This window comes from Herpailurus yagouaroundi, unplaced genomic scaffold (genome assembly GCF_014898765.1).
Source record: "Herpailurus yagouaroundi ecotype Mexico unplaced genomic scaffold, PumYag 166, whole genome shotgun sequence".
Classification (NCBI taxonomy): domain Eukaryota; kingdom Metazoa; phylum Chordata; class Mammalia; order Carnivora; family Felidae; genus Herpailurus; species Herpailurus yagouaroundi.
The window spans coordinates 14,251,316-14,274,582 of record NW_024412407.1 but is presented as its reverse complement, the minus strand read 5'-3'; the positions used below and the strand labels follow the sequence as shown (position 1 = coordinate 14,274,582).

At 36.8% G+C, this 23,267-nt stretch overlaps 1 protein-coding gene across 1 annotated transcript in view; it reads right to left on the bottom strand.

Annotated features, from left to right (window-relative positions):
• The window catches only part of SLC2A13 (solute carrier family 2 member 13), a 392,282-nt gene that overhangs the window by 120,217 nt on the left and 248,798 nt on the right, over positions 1 to 23,267 (bottom strand). The window contains exons 6-7 of the mRNA XM_040489036.1: positions 15,665 to 15,828; positions 8,132 to 8,252 (exon numbers count right to left, since the gene is read on the bottom strand). Of these exons, the coding sequence (XP_040344970.1) occupies positions 8,132 to 8,252; positions 15,665 to 15,828 (285 nt within the window). The remainder of the gene's footprint in view (positions 1 to 8,131; positions 8,253 to 15,664; positions 15,829 to 23,267) is intronic.

Below are 23,267 nucleotides of genomic sequence, written 5' to 3'. Positions count from 1 at the left end.
ATTAAAATGTAAATGTAGCCAACTTATCAGCTTCCCATTAAAATTACTCTAAAAATGCCATTAATCAGCTGAAAGATACGTAGTGAAATATCACTCATCAATTGTAACTGCTTATGATAATTAACAAAGCTTTATATTTACCCCAAGCATGTGTTGATCTATCCATTATGCCAAGGTTCGCTCTCACACTATTCATTTTCTTCTGTAATGCATTTTTGCTGTTATCCATAGGCTAATGAAAGCCAGGAAATCAATAAATATAAATTATGCATGCAAAGAAAAAAATGAGAGAAAAGAACACCATTACATACAAGGGAAACACCATGCAACTAACAACATTTTTTAGCAGAAATTTTGCAGGCAAGAAGGGAGTGGCATGATATATTGAAAGTGCTGAAAGGAAAGAGCCTATAAACAAGAATACCCAGCAATGTTATCATTCAGAATAGAAGGAGAGATAGAGAGTTTCCCGGACAAAAGTTAAGGGAGTTCATCACCACTAAACCAACCTTACAAGAAACCTTAAAGGGAATTCTTTAAGTGGAAATAATGAGAAATAAGAAAATTCTGAAAGAAAAAAAAAGCAAACATATCGTAAAGGTAGGAAGTAGATTAATCAGTTATAAAGCCAGTATGGAAATGAAAACACAAAAGAAGTAAAATCAATTATACCTACAAAAATTAGTCAAAGGATACACAAAATAAAAAGATGCAGAATATGACTTCATATACATAAGACACTGCGGGGGAGTAAAGAATTAATACTTTTAGAATGTGTTTGAACTTAAGTGACAATCAACTTAATACAGACTGCTATACACACCAGATATATATGAGACCAAAGGTAACCACAAATCAAAAACCTACAAGAGATACAGAAAATTGAAAGAGAAAGGCACCCAAGCATAACTCTAAAGAAAACCATCAAACTATAAGGGGGATAGAGTAAAAAGGAAGGAACAGATAAGTACAAATAACCAGAAAACAATGAACAAAATGGCAATCAGGAAACACCTATCAAATATAACTTTAAGTGTAATGAGCTTAATGATCTAATCAAAAAACATATGGTGACAGAATAAATGAAAAATCAGACCCATCTATATGCTGCCTACATAAGATTCACTTCAGACCTAAAGACACAGAACGAAAACGAAGAGACAGAAAACATCTCATGAAAATGGAGGTGCAAAAAGAAGCCAAGGTACCAATACTTACAACAGACAAAACTGACTTAAAAACACTGTAGCTAGCAAGAGACATAAAGGGATTGACCTAACAAGTGGATATAACAATTGTAAATATCTATGTACCCAAGATTGGAGCACCAAAATAAAATGAATATTAACAGACATAAAGGGAGAAATTGAGAGTAATACAATCAGAGTAGGGAACTTTAACACCCCATTTACATCAATAAATAGATTATCCAGACAGAAAAATCAATAAGAAAAGTGTGGCTTTGAAGACACATTAGACCAGGTGAACCTAACAGATAGATACAGAACATTCCATCCAAAAACAACAGAATACACATTCTTTTCAACTGCACAGATCATATGTTGGGTCACACAATAATTCTCAATAAATTTAAGAAGGCTGAAATCTTATCAAGCATCTTTTCCTACCATAATGGTAGGTATGAAAAACATAATGGTATGAAACTAGAAATAAATTACAAGAAAAAATTCTGGAACACACACAAACACATGGAGACTAAACAATAAATGGGTCAAGTAAGAATAGAAGTGGAAATCAAAAAATACAGAGAAAAATGAAAATGAAAATACACTGTCCAAAATCTTTGGGACACAGCAAAAGCAGTTACAAAAGATAAGTTTACAGTGATACAAGCCAGCTTCAAGAAACAAAAAAAATTTCAAAAACCTGGTTCTACACCTACAAGAGCTAGGAAAAGATGATTAAATCCCATAGCAAGTGGAAGGAAGGAAATAATAGAGATTCAAGTGGAAATAAATGAAATAAAGACTAAAAAAAAAAAATAGAAAAGAGGAATGAAACCAAGACCCAGTTCTTTCAAAAGATAAAAATAATAAACCTTTAGTCAGACTCATCAACAAAAAAAGGGAGAGGACATGAATACATACAATCAGAAATGAAGGATAAGAAATAACAACTGATACCAAGGAAATACAGAGGGATTATAAGAGAATATTATGAAGAATTATATGCCAAAAAATTGGACAACCTAGAAAAAAATGGATAAATTCCTAGAAACATACAATCTTCCAAAACTGAATCAGGAAGAAACAGAAAATATGAACTGAACAATTATTAGTAATGAAGTTGAATCAGTAATCAAAAAACTCCCAACAAACAAAAGTTCAGGACAAGATGGCTTCACAGGTGAATTCTACCAAACACTTAAAGAATAGTTCATATTTATTCTTCTCAAACTATTCCAAAAAAATAGAAGAGGAAGGAAAACTTGGGCCAGTACTACACTGATACCAAAACCAAGGACACTACAAAAAATGAAAACTACAGGCCAGTATTTTTGATGAACACAAATGCAAAAATCCTAAAAAAAAGATATTAGCAAACTGAATTCGACAATACATTTTAAAAAATCATTCACCATAATCAAGTGGGATTTATTCCAGGGATCCAAGGGTGGTTCAATATTCACAAATCAATCAGTGTGATATGTCACATTAACAAGAGGAAGGATAAGAACCAAATGATCATCTCAACAGATGCAGAAAAAACATCTGACAAAATGTAACATCCATTAACGGTAAAAACTTTCAATAAAGTGGATTTAGAGGGAACATATGTCAACATAATAAAAGCCATATATATGAAAAACCCACAGCTAACATCATATTAATGGTAAAAAAAATGGTTAAGAATGGTAAAAAACTGAAAGATTTTCCAGTGAGTTCAGTAATAAGACAGAGATGTCCACTCTTACCACTTTTACTCAACATAGTACTGGAAATCCTATGGCAGTGATCAGACAAGAAAAAGAAATAAAGGGTATCCAAATTGGTAAGGAAGAAATAAAACCACCACTACTTGCAGATGACATGGTACTACATATAGAAAACTTTAAAGACTCCACCAAAAACCATTACAACTGAATGAATTCAGAAAAGTTGCAGGATGCAAAAGTAATATATTGAAATCTCTTGCATTTTCTGTATACTAATAATGAAGTAGCAAAAGGAGAATTAAAAAAAAACAGTTCTATTTACAATTGTACCAAAAGAATAAAATACCTAGGGATGAATTTAACAAAGGAGGTTGAAGGCCTATACTGAAGGTGATAAGACACTGATGAAAGAAATTAAAGACAACACAAATGGAAAGTTACACCATGTTCATACGCTGGAAGAATTAATATCATTAAAATGTTCATACTACCCCAAGCAATCTACAGATCTGATGCAATGCTATCAAAATACCAACAGCATTTTTCACATAAATTGAACAAATAATTCTAAATTTGTATTAGAACCACAAAAGACCTAGTCAAAGCTTTCCTGAGAAAGAAGAGCAAAGCTAGACGTATCACAATCCTAGATTTCAAGATATACTACAAAGCTATTGTAATTAAAACAGTGTGGTCCTAGCACAAAAACAGACACATATATCAATGGAACAAAATAGAGAGTCCTTGGGGCACCTGGGTGGCTCAGCAGATTGAGCATCTGATTTTGGCTCAGGTCACTATCTCACGATTCGTGGGTTCAAGCCCCATGCTGGGCTCTGTGCTGGAGCCTGCTTCAGATTTTGTGTCTCCCTCTCTTTCTGTTCTTCCTCTGCAGTGTGTGCACACTCTCGCTCTCTCTCTCTCTCTCTCTCTCTCTCTCTCTCTCTCTCTCAAATAAATAGCTTAAAAAAAAAAAAGAATCCAGAAAGAAATCTTCACTTATATGGTCAATCATCTAATGACAATGGAGGGAAGAATGCACAATAAGGGATAAGACTGTCTTTTCCATAAATAGTGTTCGGAAAACTGTACAGCTACATTAAAAAAAAATGAAACTGGACCACTTTCTTACACCATACACAAAAATAAACTGTAGATGGATTAAAGACCTAAATGTAAGACTTGGAACCCAAACACCCCTAGAAGAAAACATAGGTAGTAATCTCTTGGACACCACCCTTAGCAGCATATTTATGAATGTCTCTTCAGTCAAGAAAAACAAAAGCAAAAATAAACTATTGGGGTTACATCAAAATAAAAAGCCTTTACACAGCAAAGGAAACCATCCACAAAACAAAAGGGTGACCCAGTGAATGGAGAAGATATTTGCAAATGACATATCCCAGAAGGTATTCATATTCAAAATATATAAAGAACTTATTATACAAGTCAACACTAAAGAAAAACAATCTGATCAAAAAATGCACAGAAAACCGGAATATACATTTTTTTTAGAAAAGGTATACAATGGGGCGCCTGCCTGGGTGGCGCAGTCGGTTAAGCGCCCGACTTCAGCCAGGTCACGATCTCGCGGTCCGTGGGTTCGAGCCCCGCGTCAGGCTCTGGGCTGATGGCTCAGAGCCTGGAGCCTGTTTCCGATTCTGTGTCTCCCTCTCTCTCTGCCCCTCCCCTGTTCATGCTCTGTCTCTCTCTGTCCCACAAATAAATAAATGTTGAAAAAAAAAATTTAGAAAAGGTATACAGATGGCCAAAAGACACATGAAAAGATGCTCAACATCACTAATCATCAGGAAAATGCATACCAAAACCACAGCTAGGAATCACCTTAATACCTGTTAGAATGGCTAGAAATAAAAAGACAAGAAATAACAAGTGTTGGCAAGGATATGGAGAAAAGGGAATCCTCCTGCACTGTTGGCAGGAAGTAAATTGGTGCAACAACTGCAGGAAACAGGAAGGAGGCTCCTCAAAAAATTAAAAATAGAAATATCAGGTGATCCAATAATTCTACTATTGGTTATTCACCCAAAGAAAACAAAAACACTAATTTAAAAAGATATATGCACCCCTATGTTTATTATACATATGGTCAAGGTATGAAACAACCCAAGTGTCCACCAGTAAATGAATGGACAAAGAATATACAGTATTTATATATTATGCAGCCATAAAAAAGAATGGTATCTTAACATTTGCAACAACATGGATGGACCTAGAGGGCATTATGCCAAATGAAATTAAGTCAGACAGAGAAAGACAAATATTATATGATTCCACTTATGTGTAGAATCTAAAAAACAAAACGAAGAAACAACAATAAAAAGCCCAAACAGACTCTTAAATATAGATAGCAAAAGGTGGTTACCAGATTGGAGGTGGATGGAGGAATAGGAGAAATAGGTGAAGGGAATGAAGAAGAACAGACTCACAGTTATAAGTCACCAATGTGAAAGGTATACCTGAAACTAATATAGCACTGCATGTTAATTATACTTCAACAAAAAAAATCAAAACAATCCAAAAATGGGAAGTTCACACTGGAAAATATTTAGAATCGTCAATCTCTTGGGTTCAAATACTTAGTGACCCTCAACCTACAATATTATGGGCCCAAACCTACATTAACGCCTGCCACATAATGAATATCTATAAAACTAAAAAAGAACCACCATTCTTGAACCATTCATTTTTGTAAATCATCTACTGGACTCTAATTGGAATGGATTACATACGCATCACTACAGTCTACAGATCTCTACAAATAGAAGTATTAAGTCAGTGGGCATAGGCATTTAATTTTTATTAGGCAGAACTGTATTCTTTCTGAAATGAAGAATAAATATTTACACTTCCATCAATAGTATACAATATTTTTAATATAGATATTAAATCAATTTCCCTTTTAAATCTGTCTTATTTGCTCAATTCCATGGGAAAAGCACAGCACCTACATTTACAGCCTAAACATTACTCATCCTATGGTACTGTATTACAAACATGACTTTCATGTTTATCTTAAAGGGGAAAATGTATACATAGTCTTAACAAAAACAAGAACAAAATCAGTAAGGATAACAGAATAAAATAAGTAAAAGGGAATGCAGGCCTATTTTATAAAATCACTCAGACTATATATACACACTGTCAAATAACCACAAAGGCTAATATGTTACCCTGAAAGAAGGCACAAAATATATAACCGTTTTTCACATTTACCAACTCCCAAAGGACACCAAAAATTTGGTTCCGCTTTAAAAACTGCTGCCCATTTTTGTGATGAGAATAAAAGTAGGCTGAATCACTTCTCCTACTCCATTATACCTTGGTGTTGAGATATTAGGTAGATGACAACTTAGAAGGAACAGAAGGATTAATAGGTTGATAATCATAAACTTCTATGCATACTATATTAGGGTAATAAGTATTTTTATTTAAACTTTAAAAGTTGATGTCAAGAAAACTAATTTATTATGAAAATCATTCAAAAGTTATTTATTCTTTTTGTGTATCAGAAGCTCATAAAACTTTTCTCATACTCCAGCTGACTTTCTATCTTTAGATGATTTGACCATGCATGTTATCAGTCTTACTCTGAATCTAAACTACTCCATCTAAATCAGATATCATACTAGAGTTGTTGCTCAAACAACAGTGATTTTTTAAACAATTTGTCAGAAGTAACTGCTGAAAACATTTTACTTAAAATATCCATCAAGAAAAACAAAAGAAGGGGCACCTGGGTGGATCAGTCAGTTGCCAACTTTGGCTCAGGTCATGATCTCCTGGTTCCTGAGTTTGAGCCCCACATTGGGCTCTGTGCCAGCTGAGAGCCTGGAGCCTGCTTTGGATTCTGTGTCTCCCTCTCTGCCCCTCCCCCGCTCACTTGCCCTCTCTCTCAAAAATAAAATAAACATTAAAAAAAAAAAGAAAAAAGAAAAAAAGTAGAGCACGCAGAATTCTGGTAATGGCTCTATCATCTAGCAGTTGATGTGGGATGTCCAAAGAAAGTAAACATCACTACATCTAGGAATGGTCTATCTAAAGTTAACTTCTTTTATCTTTAAGTCTTCTTTAGAACAAGATAAAGACTACTAAAAAAATCAGTAAGCCAATGAATAAGTAACCTTATTAGTAAGAGAAAGAAGGAGTATAACCATTTATCTCTAAAGGAAAGTGAGTATCAGAATTTTGGACGAGGAAGGCATAGCAATATATAGCTTCCTCATTATTGTAATGAGAATTCCACCATAAATATAATACCTGCTCAATAAGAACTTGCAAGTGGATCCCAAGCGGATTTCAGTATATCCATGTAATGTTTTAATTTCATACAGGAGTATCTGACTAAAAGTTAATAAATTAACAAATCATTCACCTATTGACTGTGTCCATCTAATTGAGGCTGATGGAATATCATATTTTGTTTTTAAAGCTAGGTCTTGTTCTAGCCATATATTTTAAAGGGGCTGCTAGCCTTTTCAACCACTAAAATGAAGTTATAAACTTTGAAACTCTGCTGCTAGATAATTGTTCTGCTCAATCTCTAATTAATTCATTTGTTCATTCTTCAGTCCACTTGTCTATCCATCCATCTCTCCAACTTCTAATCACACAGTGTGTCTATCATTAGACTTAACATTGGAGCCCCTACACCTGCAGTTGGCCATCAGAATATATTTCACTTTCTTCCACCATCTCTTTCTACTTTCTAATGCTCTAGAAGAACCCCAGCAGTGAAAGAAAACTTCCTTTTCTGCTTACATGAATGAGGGGATACCTGTGGAACTCTGTGAAGACTGTTAGAATATGCAGATTATAATCTACTATATCAGACATGTATATCATAGAAGAGTTTAATTGCTCACTAAAGTTATTTATTTTACCTGGAATATAGATGCCACTGAGTCGTATATAATCTAAAATGGTTTCACAGTATTTCTGCTTAGATTGCCTAACAATCCCAACTTTTAATTTCCAGAAAAACATCATCAACATTGTGTCAAACTCCCTTTTTCCTTAACCACTTTTACCCTCGTGTCTTTGCAAATGCTATTCCTCCTTCTGGTGGTCCCTCCCCGTCACCTTTCCCACCCTTACCTTCCTCTGTATGCAAGCTTCTACTTATCTCTCAAATTGTAGAAAAGTTAAAAGTAAACAAAAAGGTACTAGTAGAAGGTACTAGAGTTAGGTTAAGGGACCATTCTGAAAACTCACCTGTATCTTGTGCAAGTAGTGTTCTGTCCTGATGGAGCTACTGGTTTAAACGTGATGCGTGGGGAAACCTGTGCTGATAGCAGAAATCCCAAGGCAAGAATAATGAGTGCCACAGTGGTACCTTTAAAAAAACAAACAAACAAGTTTTACATCAGAGAATAGTTGGCAACATTATTTCACACCAGACTGGGTTTTCCAAGACATATCTCTGAAAAAACACCTTTATCTTCATTGGAGTATTTTAAAAAATGTTCCTAGTAAATACACAGATTATCAGAAAAACTCACTAGCACATTCACTGTGAAACAAGAAAACAGTGAAATTCAAAGCAAATATATTTGCTAGCCAAGCAGTAGACTGGTGATAATTTTCTTAAATAACAAAAAACCAGAAAACATTGGATTTCTGACAGTCTCAAAATCAATTAACACGACCAGCATTACTACGTGCCCAAGATGTCAGAAAAATGAAAGGCAATAGATTCGCACCACATGTTGCTTTCATTGCCAAGAAAATTGTTCTAATGGCATTCTCTCATGTAAGACCCCAGCTCAGTAAACTAAAAACATGCTGAACAATTCAAAAGCAGCTGAAAGAACATTTCTCTTCAAGAAGAGGAGCTTTCTTTTTTCATGACTTTAAGGTTCCAGAGATGATATATCACATGCATTAATTTGTCTTTCCTGTTGGTATCTGGAAGTAGAATCTTTGATTTTAAGTTGTAGAAAGAGTGATTAAGTGCATCACTTAAAAGGCTCACTTTTGCGACCCTTAGAGACATCCTGACAGTAAAAAACAAAGTTTTCATATTTGACTATTGTTCTAGCCACTGTGAGGATAAACAAAAAAGAGTCACAAAAAGGAAGAAGAAAGAAAATATGATTGCAGTAATTTGGACAATTAATTGGAGTGGCGCAATGAGTTTAAAATATGGAATTTAGGGAGGGGATTTACATAGCAGTAAAGTTTTTACTGATTAAACTGGGAGATAATTTAAGATATGACCCCAAATCCTATTAAACGAATGGATAAAAGAAGAACATTAGGGAGCACTCTGGAATGCAATGGGAGTATATAATGGCCGGGGTGTATGTGTTTAAGATACAGGGGATGGGTCAAATTAAATCTGTGGTTAATTTCCAACTCTGCCATTTCTTGACTCTTGTGATCTTGGGCAAGGCCCAAGATCAATTTTGTCTTCTATAAAATGGGGCTTAATGAAAATACTTAACCTTGCAGAACTGCAGTGAATTTTAAATACCATACTCAACTTGAAAGATTTTGGTAATGCTATACCATGTATTTGGTAATACTACATCCTAAGAAGCAGCAGCAACACACACTCAAAACTGTAGAAAAAAGCTGAAGGAAGGGGAGGCCTGAAGGGGAGATAGGAAGTCCATTTTGCCATATTGGGCCAAAAAAATGCCATGAACCTAAAATCATAGTTTGTTTTCCCCTTGTTGGCTTAAACTCAGAACTAGGAATAGTTTCAGGAATTTCTTTTCTGAAAAGACTATCAGAGCCCTGAACTAGGAAAATGAAAAGAGGTCTTTTGGAAAGAGAGGAGATATACTGGGTCTATTATGAAAATCATCCCTCTCTCTTCAAATAAGACAAACCATGAATTTTATTGTAAATTTGTCTATCAAAGAACCTAGGTCCTTAAGTGTTTTTTTCAACCTGGAAACTTTGATACTTTAACATTGTAAATTTTTTTTTTTTCAACGTTTATTTATTTTTGGGACAGAGAGAGACAGAGCATGAACGGGGGAGGGGCAGAGAGAGAGGGAGACACAGAATCGGAAACAGGCTCCAGGCTCTGAGCCATCAGCCCAGAGCCTGACGCGGGGCTTGAACTCACAGACCGCAAGATCGTGACCTGGCTGAAGTCGGACGCTTAATCGACTGCGCCACCCAGGCGCCCCGATACTTTAACATTGTAAGGAAACAGGATACTTTTCTTTCATCGTGTTTATCAAATAATCAAATAATTTACAAATGAAATGTAAACTCTAAGATGGTGTACCTACCACAGACTCACGGAATTCCAACTCTAATGCCTAGCACACAGCAGATCCCTACAAGTATTGGTTGAATGAAGGGACCATAGTGCCACGACTTTTGCAATATTGAGTATTTTTGAAGAAAACAAAATCTTCAGACTATCTCTGAGGTCACAGGGTTAATATGGTACATATTTGAGTCAAGAGTTCTGCAATATATACAACATATCTCTTGCATCTATGCCTGAAAAGGTCCAACTTACCTGCAAAATATGGTGAATGGACCATTCTAGATACACAAAATTCCTAAAGAGCTGAAGGTTTAACCCTTCTTAAGTGCAAATTTAATTTTATCTTAATGCATTTTGGATGACAATATTTTTTAAAATCAATATTATACCTTTCCATTCTTTATTACATATAGCAGTGTTTCTCAGTCCTGATTTCCTATCGGAAGCAAATGCTTGGGATGTACATAAACCTCTGAATCAGTCTTCAGAAAATGGGGATCAAACATTTGAGTTTTAAATAGACCTCCAGGTTACTGGCATCACATATGTTTGGGCATAAATTATTTTATACATATATGTGATATATCACATATATGACTTGTAAAATAAACTTTCAAGATGATAGCCTCCTTAAGGGAAGGAAATGGTATCTTAAACGACTTCATTTATGGAATAAATTTTAAAAAGATCACCTACTCCTGTCATATATTCATTCATATACCTTTAAGGCTTAAAACTACTTGAATTATCTATTTCCTTTCATTTAATAGCTTACAGATATCTTATCAGCCACTTGCCAGTATTCAAATTATAGTTATTGCCTGATGAATCATTACTCCAACCCAGATTTAAGTCCAATTAAGGAAGGCCTTAGATATTCTCCAGTGTTCTGTGAACATTGGGCATATTCTTTATATTTTAAAAGAAGAGTTTCTCTTAACTAAGTATACTGTAAAATTTTGCGATTCTGATATAATTTTCCTAATAAAGATGTTCTTCACAGAAAGTGAAGTGTGTTGGATAAATAACATGCTCAAAAATATCAGATGTTATAAGTTACATTAACTACCTGGTGCAAGGCTGGATAATTAATAAATACTTAGAAAAATAGTTATTCCCCTTCCCATGACTCTAATAAAGCACACTTTGTGTACATAGGTATCTCCTGGGGAACCTGTTTTTTTTGTTTTGTTTTGTTTTAATTTATTTATTTATTTTGAGAGAAAGAGAGATTACAAGCAGGGGAGGGTCAGAGAAAAAGAGCACGAGAGAGAATTACAAGCAGGCTCAGTGCTGTCAGCACAGAGACTAACATGGGCCTTGATCTCACAAAACATGAGATCATGACCTGAGCCGAAGCCAAGAGTTGGATGCTTAAGCAACTGAGCCACCCAGGTGCCCCTGGGGAACCTGTTTAAAGTACATGCTCCAGGGGAGGCAAACCATAATAGACTCTTGAATACAGAGAACAAACTGAGGGTTGATGGGGGTGAGGGAGAGGCGGAAATGGGTGATAAGCATTGAGGAGGGCACTTGTTGGGATGAGCACTGGGTGTTATATGTAAGCCAATTTGACAATAAATTATATTAAAAAAAAATAAAGTACATGCTCCAGACCCCGTCTTCAGAGATCCTAATTTAATAAGTCTGGGATAAGGTCCATGAATGCATATTTCAAAATAAGTACCTCTGGTAATTTTGATGGAGACAGCCTCTGAGTGATGTTTTCAGAAATATTCTACTAGCAAGATCCTTGGGGAAAAATAACAGTGTTTCTGGTTTTCTGATTAACTACAGTAAAGCTACATAGATACAGACCTTTTATTAAAAGAATCAAGAGGTTGTCTTTAAATTTGTAGTATTTACAAGAAAGACTACTTCTCTGACCAAGCTCTAAGGTAAGAATACCATAAAATGTCCTCCATTTAAAATTACTCATGGACTCTATATTTTATATTTCTTTGTATAAAGAGTTCTTTTGTCCAGGTCTAGATATGCATAGTTTATTTGTTGTAATTTTTAATGAATGAGTGCCTATTTAAAAATTATTTTGGTTTAACTTTTCCCACTATTTTTAACCCGATATGATAAAATAAATCAGGGGTACCTGGGTAGCTCAGTCAGTTAAGCATCTGACTCTTGCTTTTGGCTCAGGTCATGATCTCAATGGCTTTGGGCTCTGTGCTGACAGTGTGAAGCCTGCTTGGGATTCTCTCTCTGTCCGTCTCTCTCTGCTTCTCCCCTGCTCTCTCTTTCTCAAAATAAGCAAACTTAGAAAAATAGATCATATAAAAATGCAAGACGGGACAAAATCAAATCAAAGATTTAAAAATTCTAGGCTAATTTTAGAAAATTTTAAATAAAACAGTATTCTAATAGTTAGCACTATAAGAATATTTATACCTACACAAAAATGAAAATAAAACATTTAAATAAGTATATAACTTATAAGTGTAAGTATATATCAAAAACACTGAAATAAGTATATAAGAATCAATTGGTATCAGGAAGTGAAATGAGCACCTACTGGAAGGGTCACACTGGAGTAATACTAATCCACTAGCAAGGCTGTGAAACAGCAAGTTTTCTTCTGAATGTGTAAACTTCCATTTGTCATTAGGTTCTACTGGGACCTATTAAATCAGTTAAAAACCAGAACTGCATGAAACAGTCCTATTTACATGTATATGTACAGGTAAAAGGGGAGACCTATGACAAGAAACTAGGCCTTCTGGGGCACCTGGGTGGCTCAATCATTGGGTAAGCATCCTACTCTTGACTCTGGCTCAGGTCATGATCTCATGGCGCATGAGTTTGAGCCCTGTTTGGGCTCTGTGCTGACAGAGTGGAGGCTACTTGTGATTCTCTCTCTCGGCCCCTCTCTTGCTGGCATCTTCTTGCTCTCTTTTGCTCTCTCTCTTGAAATAAATAAACTTAAAAAAAATAAAAACTAGGCCTTTTACCTCCTAATCCACTGTAATATCTACATCATCACTTTAATTGGCAACATAACAAGGAAATCAGGTGTTTACTTGATGTAATATCTCTTTCATGCCAGATCAATCAGCATGGTTTTAGTAATGTGCAGAGCTGGGGTGTTGGTCGTTTTGGCTGAAAAGAAATCAAGGCAGAAAAGAAAAGTGCCTACGGGTTGCTCATAAAAACCAGTACTTGAAATCTCTTGGTATTGCCCCCCCCAATTAATGGTCTTTACTTCCTCTTAATAGCCAGGGATGGGCTCTGGAAATCCTTGGAGCAGAGTACCTACACTGAGAGGTGAAACATGACATCAGCTAGAAGGCTTCAGGAAAGCTCCTGGATTCCAATGATGCATATTGGTTTCACATTATGGTTAAAACAACAAAGAATCACTCTGTCAATAATAATGCTGTGATAGCTAAGATGTGCTAGGCACCTTACTGTGTCAGGAAGAGTTTCAAATGCCATACGTGTATAAATGTGTTCAGTTCTGATTAAAACCCTATGAAGTAGGGACTATAATTAATTGCATTTTACCTATGAGAAAATGGAAACTTGCCCAAAGTCCTAAAATTCCAACCCAAGCAGTATGGCTTTAGATCTACAAAGCCTGAAAAACCTCAATTGATGAGAAAATGTCTCATTGAAATACAAGAAATAAAGGGACCAAGGCTACCAGAAAAAATGTTTTCCCTGATCTCAAAACCAGTTTTCCCCAGATCTCAAAAGCCAAATTTAATCAGAAACTCTATTTAAAAATAGACCTCTTGAAGTAGCAGTTAATGGAGGCCTTGCTGAAAAGGAAGGGTAGGTATCTATTTAAAAATGTTTAAAGTAGCTTTTACCTCTTCTTAGGGTTGATCTGAACCTCAGAAGTCAGCAAACCCAATTTCTAATCAACTGTAGGAATTTATTTTTAGCACATCACTATCTGATGGTCATCTATCCTTCTGTTCACAGTTTAACATCCTAATGAGGCAGCCAAATTCATTATTGGAAAGCTCTATTAAGAATATTTTTCTCATATCAAGTAAAAATTATGCCCTTATAACATCTATCATCTGCAAAAATAAGATTCCTCTCAGGGCACCTGGGTGGCTCAGTCAGTTGAGCGGCCAACTTTGGCTGAAGTCACGATCGCATGGTTCGTGGGTTCGAGCCCTGTGTTGAGCTCTGTTGCTGACAGCTCAGAGCCTGGAGCCTGCTTCAGATTCTGTGTCTCCCTCTCTCTCTGCCCCTCCCCTGCTCACACTCTGTCCCTCTCTCTCTCTCAAAAGTAAACAAACAAAAAAAGAATATGATATCTCTTAGGTCTCCCTTTAGTCTTTTTTCCAGACTAAACACTTCTGGTTTATGTGTTTATGAACACATAAGTGTTTGACAAGTTTATGAATGGATGGTTTTTAGCCTCCTTGTCCTTCAACTTTCCTCACTTGCCCTTCTGCTTCCCTGGGCTGTTGTGATTACCTTTGCCTCTTAGCCAGACCACTTTTGTTCACCTTCCCCTCAGTTCCACTTACATGACAGACTCAAGTCCTCCCACTGGTTAGGCAAGAACAGAGGGTAGAAGCATTCCACTCTTCCTTCTGGAGGCAGGGATGGCAGAGACTACAAGTTCCTAATAGCTGAGGTTGCAGCTCAGAATGTATTTTCTCATTAAAATCTGGGATGAGTGCCTGAAGCAGTGCTATTAGATCAGTGTTTAAAGGTATAATTTGGTTAAAATAGAAGTTAGCTCATGCTGGCCTGGAAACTTCACATTTTAATGAAAAAATCTTTTCTTACTCTAATAAACTTATAAAGGAGTTACTGGAGGACAGATAATTGATAATTAGCAATCTGTATGTATGAAAAAAATAAGAAAAGTATATGATGCAACAAGAGAAGACATTGGCAAAGATGGGTCTCATCCTGTCAAATGAAACAGGCTTTGTGTTAACAAAGAAATAAATAATGAAATGTACAGAATTCAAAGACAAAAGATACTTGAAATGAGAAAGGCTTTGTGAAAACACACTTAACCAACCAGAATTTACCTTAGAATTTGAGCCTGATTCAAACACAAAAAGTCTGCCCCTGCTTTGTGAAGAAATTATATGGTTTTAACACTATATTGCTGAAAGAGCCTTGAAAAAAAAAAAAAAACAAACAAACCTCCAAATTTACTTCCATATTATACCAAACTTAAAAATAAAACATGTTTAAAAGGGAGTTTATGAATATCAAATTGTTCAAAGAAGAACAAAAAAGCACAATTATTCTTTTCACTTTTGTACCTTTGAGCAGAACTCAAAAATAACAGCAGCAGAATGTTACCCCTGTAGACTCAAATTGTTCTTACAATTCAAGTTTCTAGTCACATTCTAGTTACATATCATAACATTAAGTTCTTTAAAAGAAAAAACTTTTTGTGTAAAAAACTCTATCATTTGGCTATGAGAACAAGATCATAAGTAGCATTGGTATTGTATTTTGGAAGGTGAGCTTGCCATCATTAGAGAAAAGTTTGTAATTGAATTCTTCATCCAGTCACCTACCTGCTAAGCTCCCAAAGGTAAGCTTCCTGCGGCCCACTTTCTCAACAAGCCAGACTCCCACGAGTGTGAAAATGAAATTTGTGAAGGCTGTAACTGAAGCCAGCCATATCGCAAGTCTATCATCTTCAACACCAGACATCTGCAGAATGGTTGCACTGTAGTACCTGTGAAGAAAGAATAAAACAATTGTTGCTGATAGTTATTCAATGAAACAATTATTCACATAGAAAAATATAGTAGATCTAAAAAAGACCGTTAAGAGCTATAGTAATACCATCAAGTTAACATGGGAATCCATGCAAAGTGTTTAAAGGATCATAGGACAGAGATTCTGCTAAGATAAATTTATCTTGAACATTGTATAATCAAGAAAAGATACTCAAGCAAGAGGACAGAGGGCGGGACACCTGGGTGGCTTAGTCAGTTAAGTGCCTGACTCTTGATTTTGGTTTGTTATGATTTCATGGTCATGGGATCGCGCCCTGCATCAGGCTCAGAGCTGAGTATGGAGTCTTCTCTCTCTCCCTCTCCTTCTGCCCCTCCCCTGCTTGCACACATCCAGGTATGCATGCATGCACTCTCTCTCTCTCAAAATAAATAAAAAAAATTTTAAAAAAGGACAGAGAGAGTTGAAGGCTTTAAAAGTGAAATATACTCCAAAACTAGGGGCAGTGGCAACTGGTAGTTTCATTATGACTAAAATGCTAATCAAGGATAACTCCAAGTCCATGGAATGAATTAGAAGTCATCATACATTATAAACTTATGTACTTAAAAAGGATAGACTTGTTGCATATAATACGTAAAGTGTGATGTAATGGCAGAAATCTGGTAGAGGAATATCCATAAAGACACAAGAAGTAAGAATATGTCAATTTATTTGGCATTTTGTAAGGAGATGAGACACTGACATGACATACATGAGAATGGTTTTGTGGCTTCTAGTAAAGTATAATATTTGGTGAGGGAAGTCTCTAGCACGATCTACATGATTAGGCTCTATAGACTAATTTTATTCTAAATGAATTTACTGGAGACTAGCTCTAATAAGCCATATAATGCACAATAGGAGATACCTCTGGTACATTTAAAGAAGTCAGGTTTTTTATATTCCTTTTCTGATGAAAGTATCAGTAGTTAAATCAGAAGATTACTTTAAAGCTATCCTAAAGGGGAGCCTGGGTGGTTCAGTTGGTTACGTGTCCGACTTCGGCTCAGGTCACGATCTCACAGTCTGTGAGTTCGAGCCCTGCGTTGGGCTCTGTGCTGACAGCCCAGATCCTGGAGCCTGCTTCAGATTCTGTGTCTTCGCCTCTCTCTGCCCCTCCCCTGCTCATGCTCTGTCTCTCTGTCTCAAAAATAAATAAAAACATTTAAAAAAATTAAAAAAATAAAGCTATCCTTAAAACAAAGGAAGCAAAATATTCCTGGTGAATCACCTATGAAAAGTGACAGAATTCAAATCTTTACCCAAACCAGATAGTGGGTATCCAAGCTAGATATTTCTACAATTACAACGTACAGTTTCCAGATATTTATCAACAGTTTCATAGTATTTCAAAAATACAATCTGTTTTAAATACATTTATGTTTCAATGATTTATCAATGGTTTCCTTCTACTATTTTCTCAAGTTAATGATCATATTCTTATGTAAAATATTAACAATGCCGACTCATTCATCTTAATAAAAATTTTCCTTTTTAAAAGTAGTAAACCGAACTTATAAGTTATTATGCAACATGAAGGATGTGTTTTGCTGATCACACTAAAAATTATGCCAACCATTTAAAGATTTTGAGTTCTGACAGCAGTTGTAAAAAAGAGATATTCCCAGTGGAATTACTTCCATCATCATGAAAATTGTGAACATTTTGCAGTCACAGTGTAAAGTGATAATAAAAGTTATGAAAATAACTCATTCCATCTGAATACTGTTTCACAGTTTCCAAGTTCTACCATATACATTCTCATTTTCGCAAAGACTTGTGCAGCAAGGTCAGACCTATGTAAAACCGCTGAGAAATTAACATCAATAACAAATCTAGAAAGGCAGAAAATAGAAGCACTGAGAGAAAATTCCAGTATTTAAAGTCAAAGAATTTGATACTTGCTATGCTATTCTATTACATTTCAGAGTCATCTTGATATGTGAAAAATAAAAACAAATACATCACACAAAATAATTCTTGCAAACAGACCCATGAAAAGAACACCACAGATTATTTTGATGTTTTCATTTTGATACAATACAATCCATGAAATTCCAAGCGTTAAAAAGGGAAATGGCATCAAAGTAAACTGGTCAGCGTCAAAATTTTACTTACAATGAAAATGTTCCCTAGGTATGTAAGAAAATTTCTTTTACAATACTTAACTTTTAGAGGCAGAATGTAACCAAATAGTGGCCTGGGAATCAGAAACCTCCCTTTAAAATGGAATCTTGTGGTAGATTGGCCAGGTCAGGAAACATTATCATTTGTTCTTTTAATATTTATGAGTATCTACTGTATAAGCTATGTGAGTTACTAAAATCCCACAAATATATTATTGAGACCCACTTGCTACCTTCAAGAAACTCACAGAATGAAACACAATGAAATTGAAATAAATTTAAGATCACAAAAAATTTTAGTCACAATGTGGCATATAGGATAGACCAAACAATTTTATTTGATGTGGTATGTTCTTTGATTTTCCAGGGAATTTAATGTTTGAGTTGAGTCTCAGGGAATTCATAGGGGACTGCCAGCAGGTGTGAACATCTGGGAGGACACTGGTGGTAGAGGAAATGAAATGTACAAAGAAGAAAAGTGCAAAGCACATTGCTGGACTCACAGAACGTCATTACCTTACCTTGGCTAACACAAGGTACACAAGAAAGAGAAGTATGACATAGGCTACAGAAGAGTCTGTTGTCGCAGGGCCTTGACTGCCAGCCCACATGTGTGGGTTTTTTCTTCTCTAGACAATGGAAAATCATAAAATGGGCTTTAAAGAGAAATAACACAATTAGATCTGTTCTATGGAAAGCTCACTCCAATGACAGCCAAGTAGGCAGACTGGAGGCTGAATGAAACAAAGGTATATTGTTTTGAAGTGTATTTTAGGTCATTACACCGGGAACAGGCACCTGTAGATTGCTGTGACAGCAGGGTGCTGAAATTCATGGATGGCCTTTTATCTCCTTGTCAACAAGCACTGTAACTTCAGCACACACTAGATCTTTTTCTGGATGGAAGTACCTCAAGTTTCATCTTCATTCTTCCTTTCTTGGAACATGGGTAAATGTATTAGTTTTTACTGTTGCCATAACAAGCAACTACAAGGTTAGTAGCTTTAATGAACAGCAATGTATTATCTAACAGTTCTGTAGGTCAGAAATCTGATGTGAGTTTCACTGGGTGGCAGGAGGCATTCTTTTTTGGAAGCTCAAGGGAAAACAGGTTTCTTTGTCTTTCCCAGGCTTTAGAAGTCTCCATGTTTGTAGTCTCCTGGGGTCCCCTCCTCAATCTCAAAACCAGCAAAAATGGTCAAGTGCCTCTCATATCACTTCACTCTGATGTCCTCTTCTATATTTAAGGACCTTTGTGAATAAACTGGGCAGCTCTGATAACCCAGGATAATCTCTGGGTTTAAGGTAAAATGACGAACAGATTTAATTCAATCTGCAACCTAATCTTCCTTTGTTACATGTATTGTAACATATTCATAGGTTGTGGGGATTAGGATAGGCACATCTTTGGTTGTGGGGGAGGACATTATTCTGCCTATCCAGTAAAAATGTTATTAAGCAGTAAAATAAACAAAAGGCCAACAGTTAGAAGGAAAAGACAAGGACATTCACTTAAAGGGCAATCAGCTTCAGAAAAATTCAGCATTAACTATATTCTCTTTCATAAGGCAAGGGATGACATATTTAGGGCAGAATAATTCATGAGCCTAGTTTTTTAGTCAGCTCATGGTGAAAAGATACAGTGAATTTACATTTTAAAGTGTGTGAATTCCAATGTTTTTGGAAATGATGCTATCGGCCAACCACTTATAGAATGGACTACCACTGTATTTGCAACCTTCTAAGCCTTTATGTAGTAGTCTGAATGTTCAAGGGACTGGGTATTTGTTTAAAAGTTGCACAAAGCATAAGAGAGTCTTCTTCATAAAAGAACAATATGAACAACTGAAAAAAGGCTTTCTTTCCTTTTTAGACTAAAGTAGGGATGCCTTCCTTCTCTTTTCAAAATCATTTTATAGTACCTATCAGAGGGCCTATCATCTTTTTCAAAGACTCCCTGGGCAACCTTTGGTCATCTCACACATGCCAGCTCTTCCCCAGAGTGAAGTTGAAAGGCCTGAGGGCAGTGGGCTCTCAGAGAAGACCAGCTTCACAACTCTGTGTGGACATTTAAGAACACAATGGCCAGACTATATGTGCATTGCTATGTCAGAGATTATTCGAGATCCAGCTTCCAGTTCTGAATCTTTAATCTGAATAAAACAAAACAGCTCTAGAAAACATCTAGGCTTTGATAATGGCAATCTATCCTAATGATGATGTTAAACTACCAATAAAATGAATATGTGTATTTTACGTGCTTAGCAATATATATATATGTATATGTGTATATATATATGTGTATATATATATATGTATATATATATATATTAGTTTCCTTTGTTCTATATTTGAACAAAGCATTTCCTAGTCATTTCTGAAAAAGGTATTTTTTTTAATTCCTTGAAGCCATACCTGTCTTTTTCACTATTGCCAGGACAACAGATTTAACTTAACACAAGAAGTAGGTACTCAATAGTTGTTGAATTTATTGAATTTATCTACCACCAACTTTCAAAAGGGAATTAAGGATATTCGTAATAAAAATCACATGACAGGGCCACTAAAACAAAAAGACTAGTAAGAGAGGTAGATGATGCAGATGATTATATAAAAACTTTGGCCACATAATAACTACAAGTTAGCTCTAAAATGCCTGGCTGCCAAAAAAAATAGTAAATGATAATTTTAACGGTCTGACAAAACAAAACGCATAGGTTCATAATAAAGACAAACTTTTTCTGGTATAAAACTGTAAAGACTTCAACTTCCTGAATAAAACAGATATGGACTATATCTTTCTAATGTATTTTAGCAATGCTGCAGATAGCTTCCAAATTCAGTTATCTACGAACTTTGTCTTATTCAACAATCTTGTGGGTTACTTTCATACTTGGTATAAAGACTAAGTTAAATGAGAAGATGAGAACTTACAGAGCATAGCTGACTGACTATAAGCCCTAAAACATTCCCATTATCCAAGTTAAATTGTTTGTCTCAAACTTAATGGAGAGGGAAGATGGCGGCGTAGGAGGACGCTGGGCTCACCGTGCGTCCTGCTGATCACTTAGATTCCACCTACACCTGCCTAAGTAACCCAGAAAACCACCAGAGGATTAGCAGAACGGAGTCGCCAGAGCCAAGCGCAGACGAGAGGCCCACGGAAGACGGTAGGAAGGGCGGCGAGGCGGTGCGCGCTCCACGGACTGGCGGGAGGGAGCCGGGGCGGAGGGGCGGCTCGCCGGCCAAGCAGAGCCCCCGAGTCTGGCTTGCAAAAAGCGGAGGGGCCTGACGGACTGTGTTCCGACAGCAAGCGCGACTTAGCGGCTGGGAGGTCATAAGTTAACAGCTCTGCTCAGAAAGCGGGAAGGCTGGAGGACAAAGGGAAGGAAAGCTGCTGAGCCCCCGGACGACAGAGCTCAGTTTGGTGGGGAACAAAGGCGCTCGCCAGCGCCATCTTCCCCGCCCATCCCCCAGCCAAAATCCCAAAGAGAACCAGTTCCTGCCAGGGAACTTGCTCGCTCCGCGCAAACACCCAACTCTGCGCTTCTGCGGAGCCAAACCTCCGGCAGCGGATCTGACTCCCTGCTGCTGCCACAGGGCCCCTCCTGAAGTGGATCACCTAAGGAGAAGCAAGCTAAGCCTGCCCCTCCTGCCCCTGTGCACCTTGCCTACCCACCCCAGCTAAGACGCCAGATCCCCAGCATCACAAGCCTGGCAGTGTGCAAGTAGCCCAGACAGGCCACCCCACCCCACAGTGAATCCCGCCCCTAGGAGAGGGGAAGAGAAGGCACGCACCAGTCTGACTGTGGCCCCAGCGGTGGGCTGGGGGCAGACATCAGGTCTGACTGCGGCTCCGCCCACCAACTCCAGTTATACACCACAGCACAGGGGAAGTGCCCTGCAGGTCCTCACCACGCCAGGGACTATCCAAAATGACCAAGCGGAAGAATTCCCCTCAGAAGAATCTCCAGGAAACAACAACAGCTAATGAGCTGATCAAAAAGGATTTAAATAATATAACAGAAAGTGAATTTAGAATAATAGTCATAAAATTAATCGCTGGGCTTGAAAACAGTATAGCTGACAGCAGAGAATCTCTTGCTACAGAGATCAAGGGCCTAAGGAACAGTCACGAGGAGCTGAAAAACGCTTTAAACGAAATGCAAAGCAAAATGGAAACCACCACGGCTCGGATTGAAGAGGCAGAGGAGAGAATAGGTGAACTAGAAGATAAAGTTATGGAAAAAGAGGAAACTGAGAAAAAGAGAGATAAAAAAATCCAGGAGTATGAGGGGAAAATTAGAGAACTAAATGATACACTAAAAAGAAATAATATACGCATCATTGGTATCCCAGAGGAGGAAGAGAGAGGGAAAGGTGCTGAAGGGGTACTTGAAGAAATAATAGCTGAGAACTTCCCTGAAGTGGGGAAGGAAAGGCATTGAAATCCAAGAGGCACAGAGAACTCCCTTCAGACGTAACTTGAATCGATCTTCTGCACGACATATCATAGTGAAACTGGCAAAATACAAGGATAAAGAGAAAATTCTGAAAGCAGCAAGGGGTAAACGTGCCCTCACATATAAAGGGAGACCTATAAGACTCGTGACTGATCTCTCTTTTGAAACTTGGCAGGCCAGAAAGAATTGGCACGAGATTTTCAGTGTGCTAGACAGAAAAAATATGCAGCCGAGAATCCTTTATCCAGCAAGTCTGTCATTTAGAATAGAAGGAGAGATAAAGGTCTTCCCAAACAAACAAAAACTGAAGGAATTTGTCACCACTAAACCAGCCCTACAAGAGATCCTAAGGGGGACCCTGTGAGACAAAGTACCAGAGACATCACTACAAGCATAAAACATACAGACATCACAATGACTCTAAACCCATATCTTTCTATAATAACACTGAATGTAAATGGATTAAATGCGCCAACCAAAAGACATAGGGTATCAGGATGGATAAAAAAAACAAGACCCATCTATTTGCTGTCTACAAGAGACTCATTTTAGACCTGAGGACACCTTTAGATTGAGAGTGAGGGGATGGAGAACTATTTATCATGCTACTGGAAGCCAAAAGAAAGCTGGAGTAGCCATACTTATATCAGACAAACTAGACTTTAAATTAAAGGCTGTAACAAGAGATGAAGAAGGACATTATATAATAGTGACAGGGTCTATCCATCAGGAAGAGCTAACAATTATAAATGTCTATGCGCCGAATACCGGAGCGCCCAAATATATAAAACAATTACTCATAAACA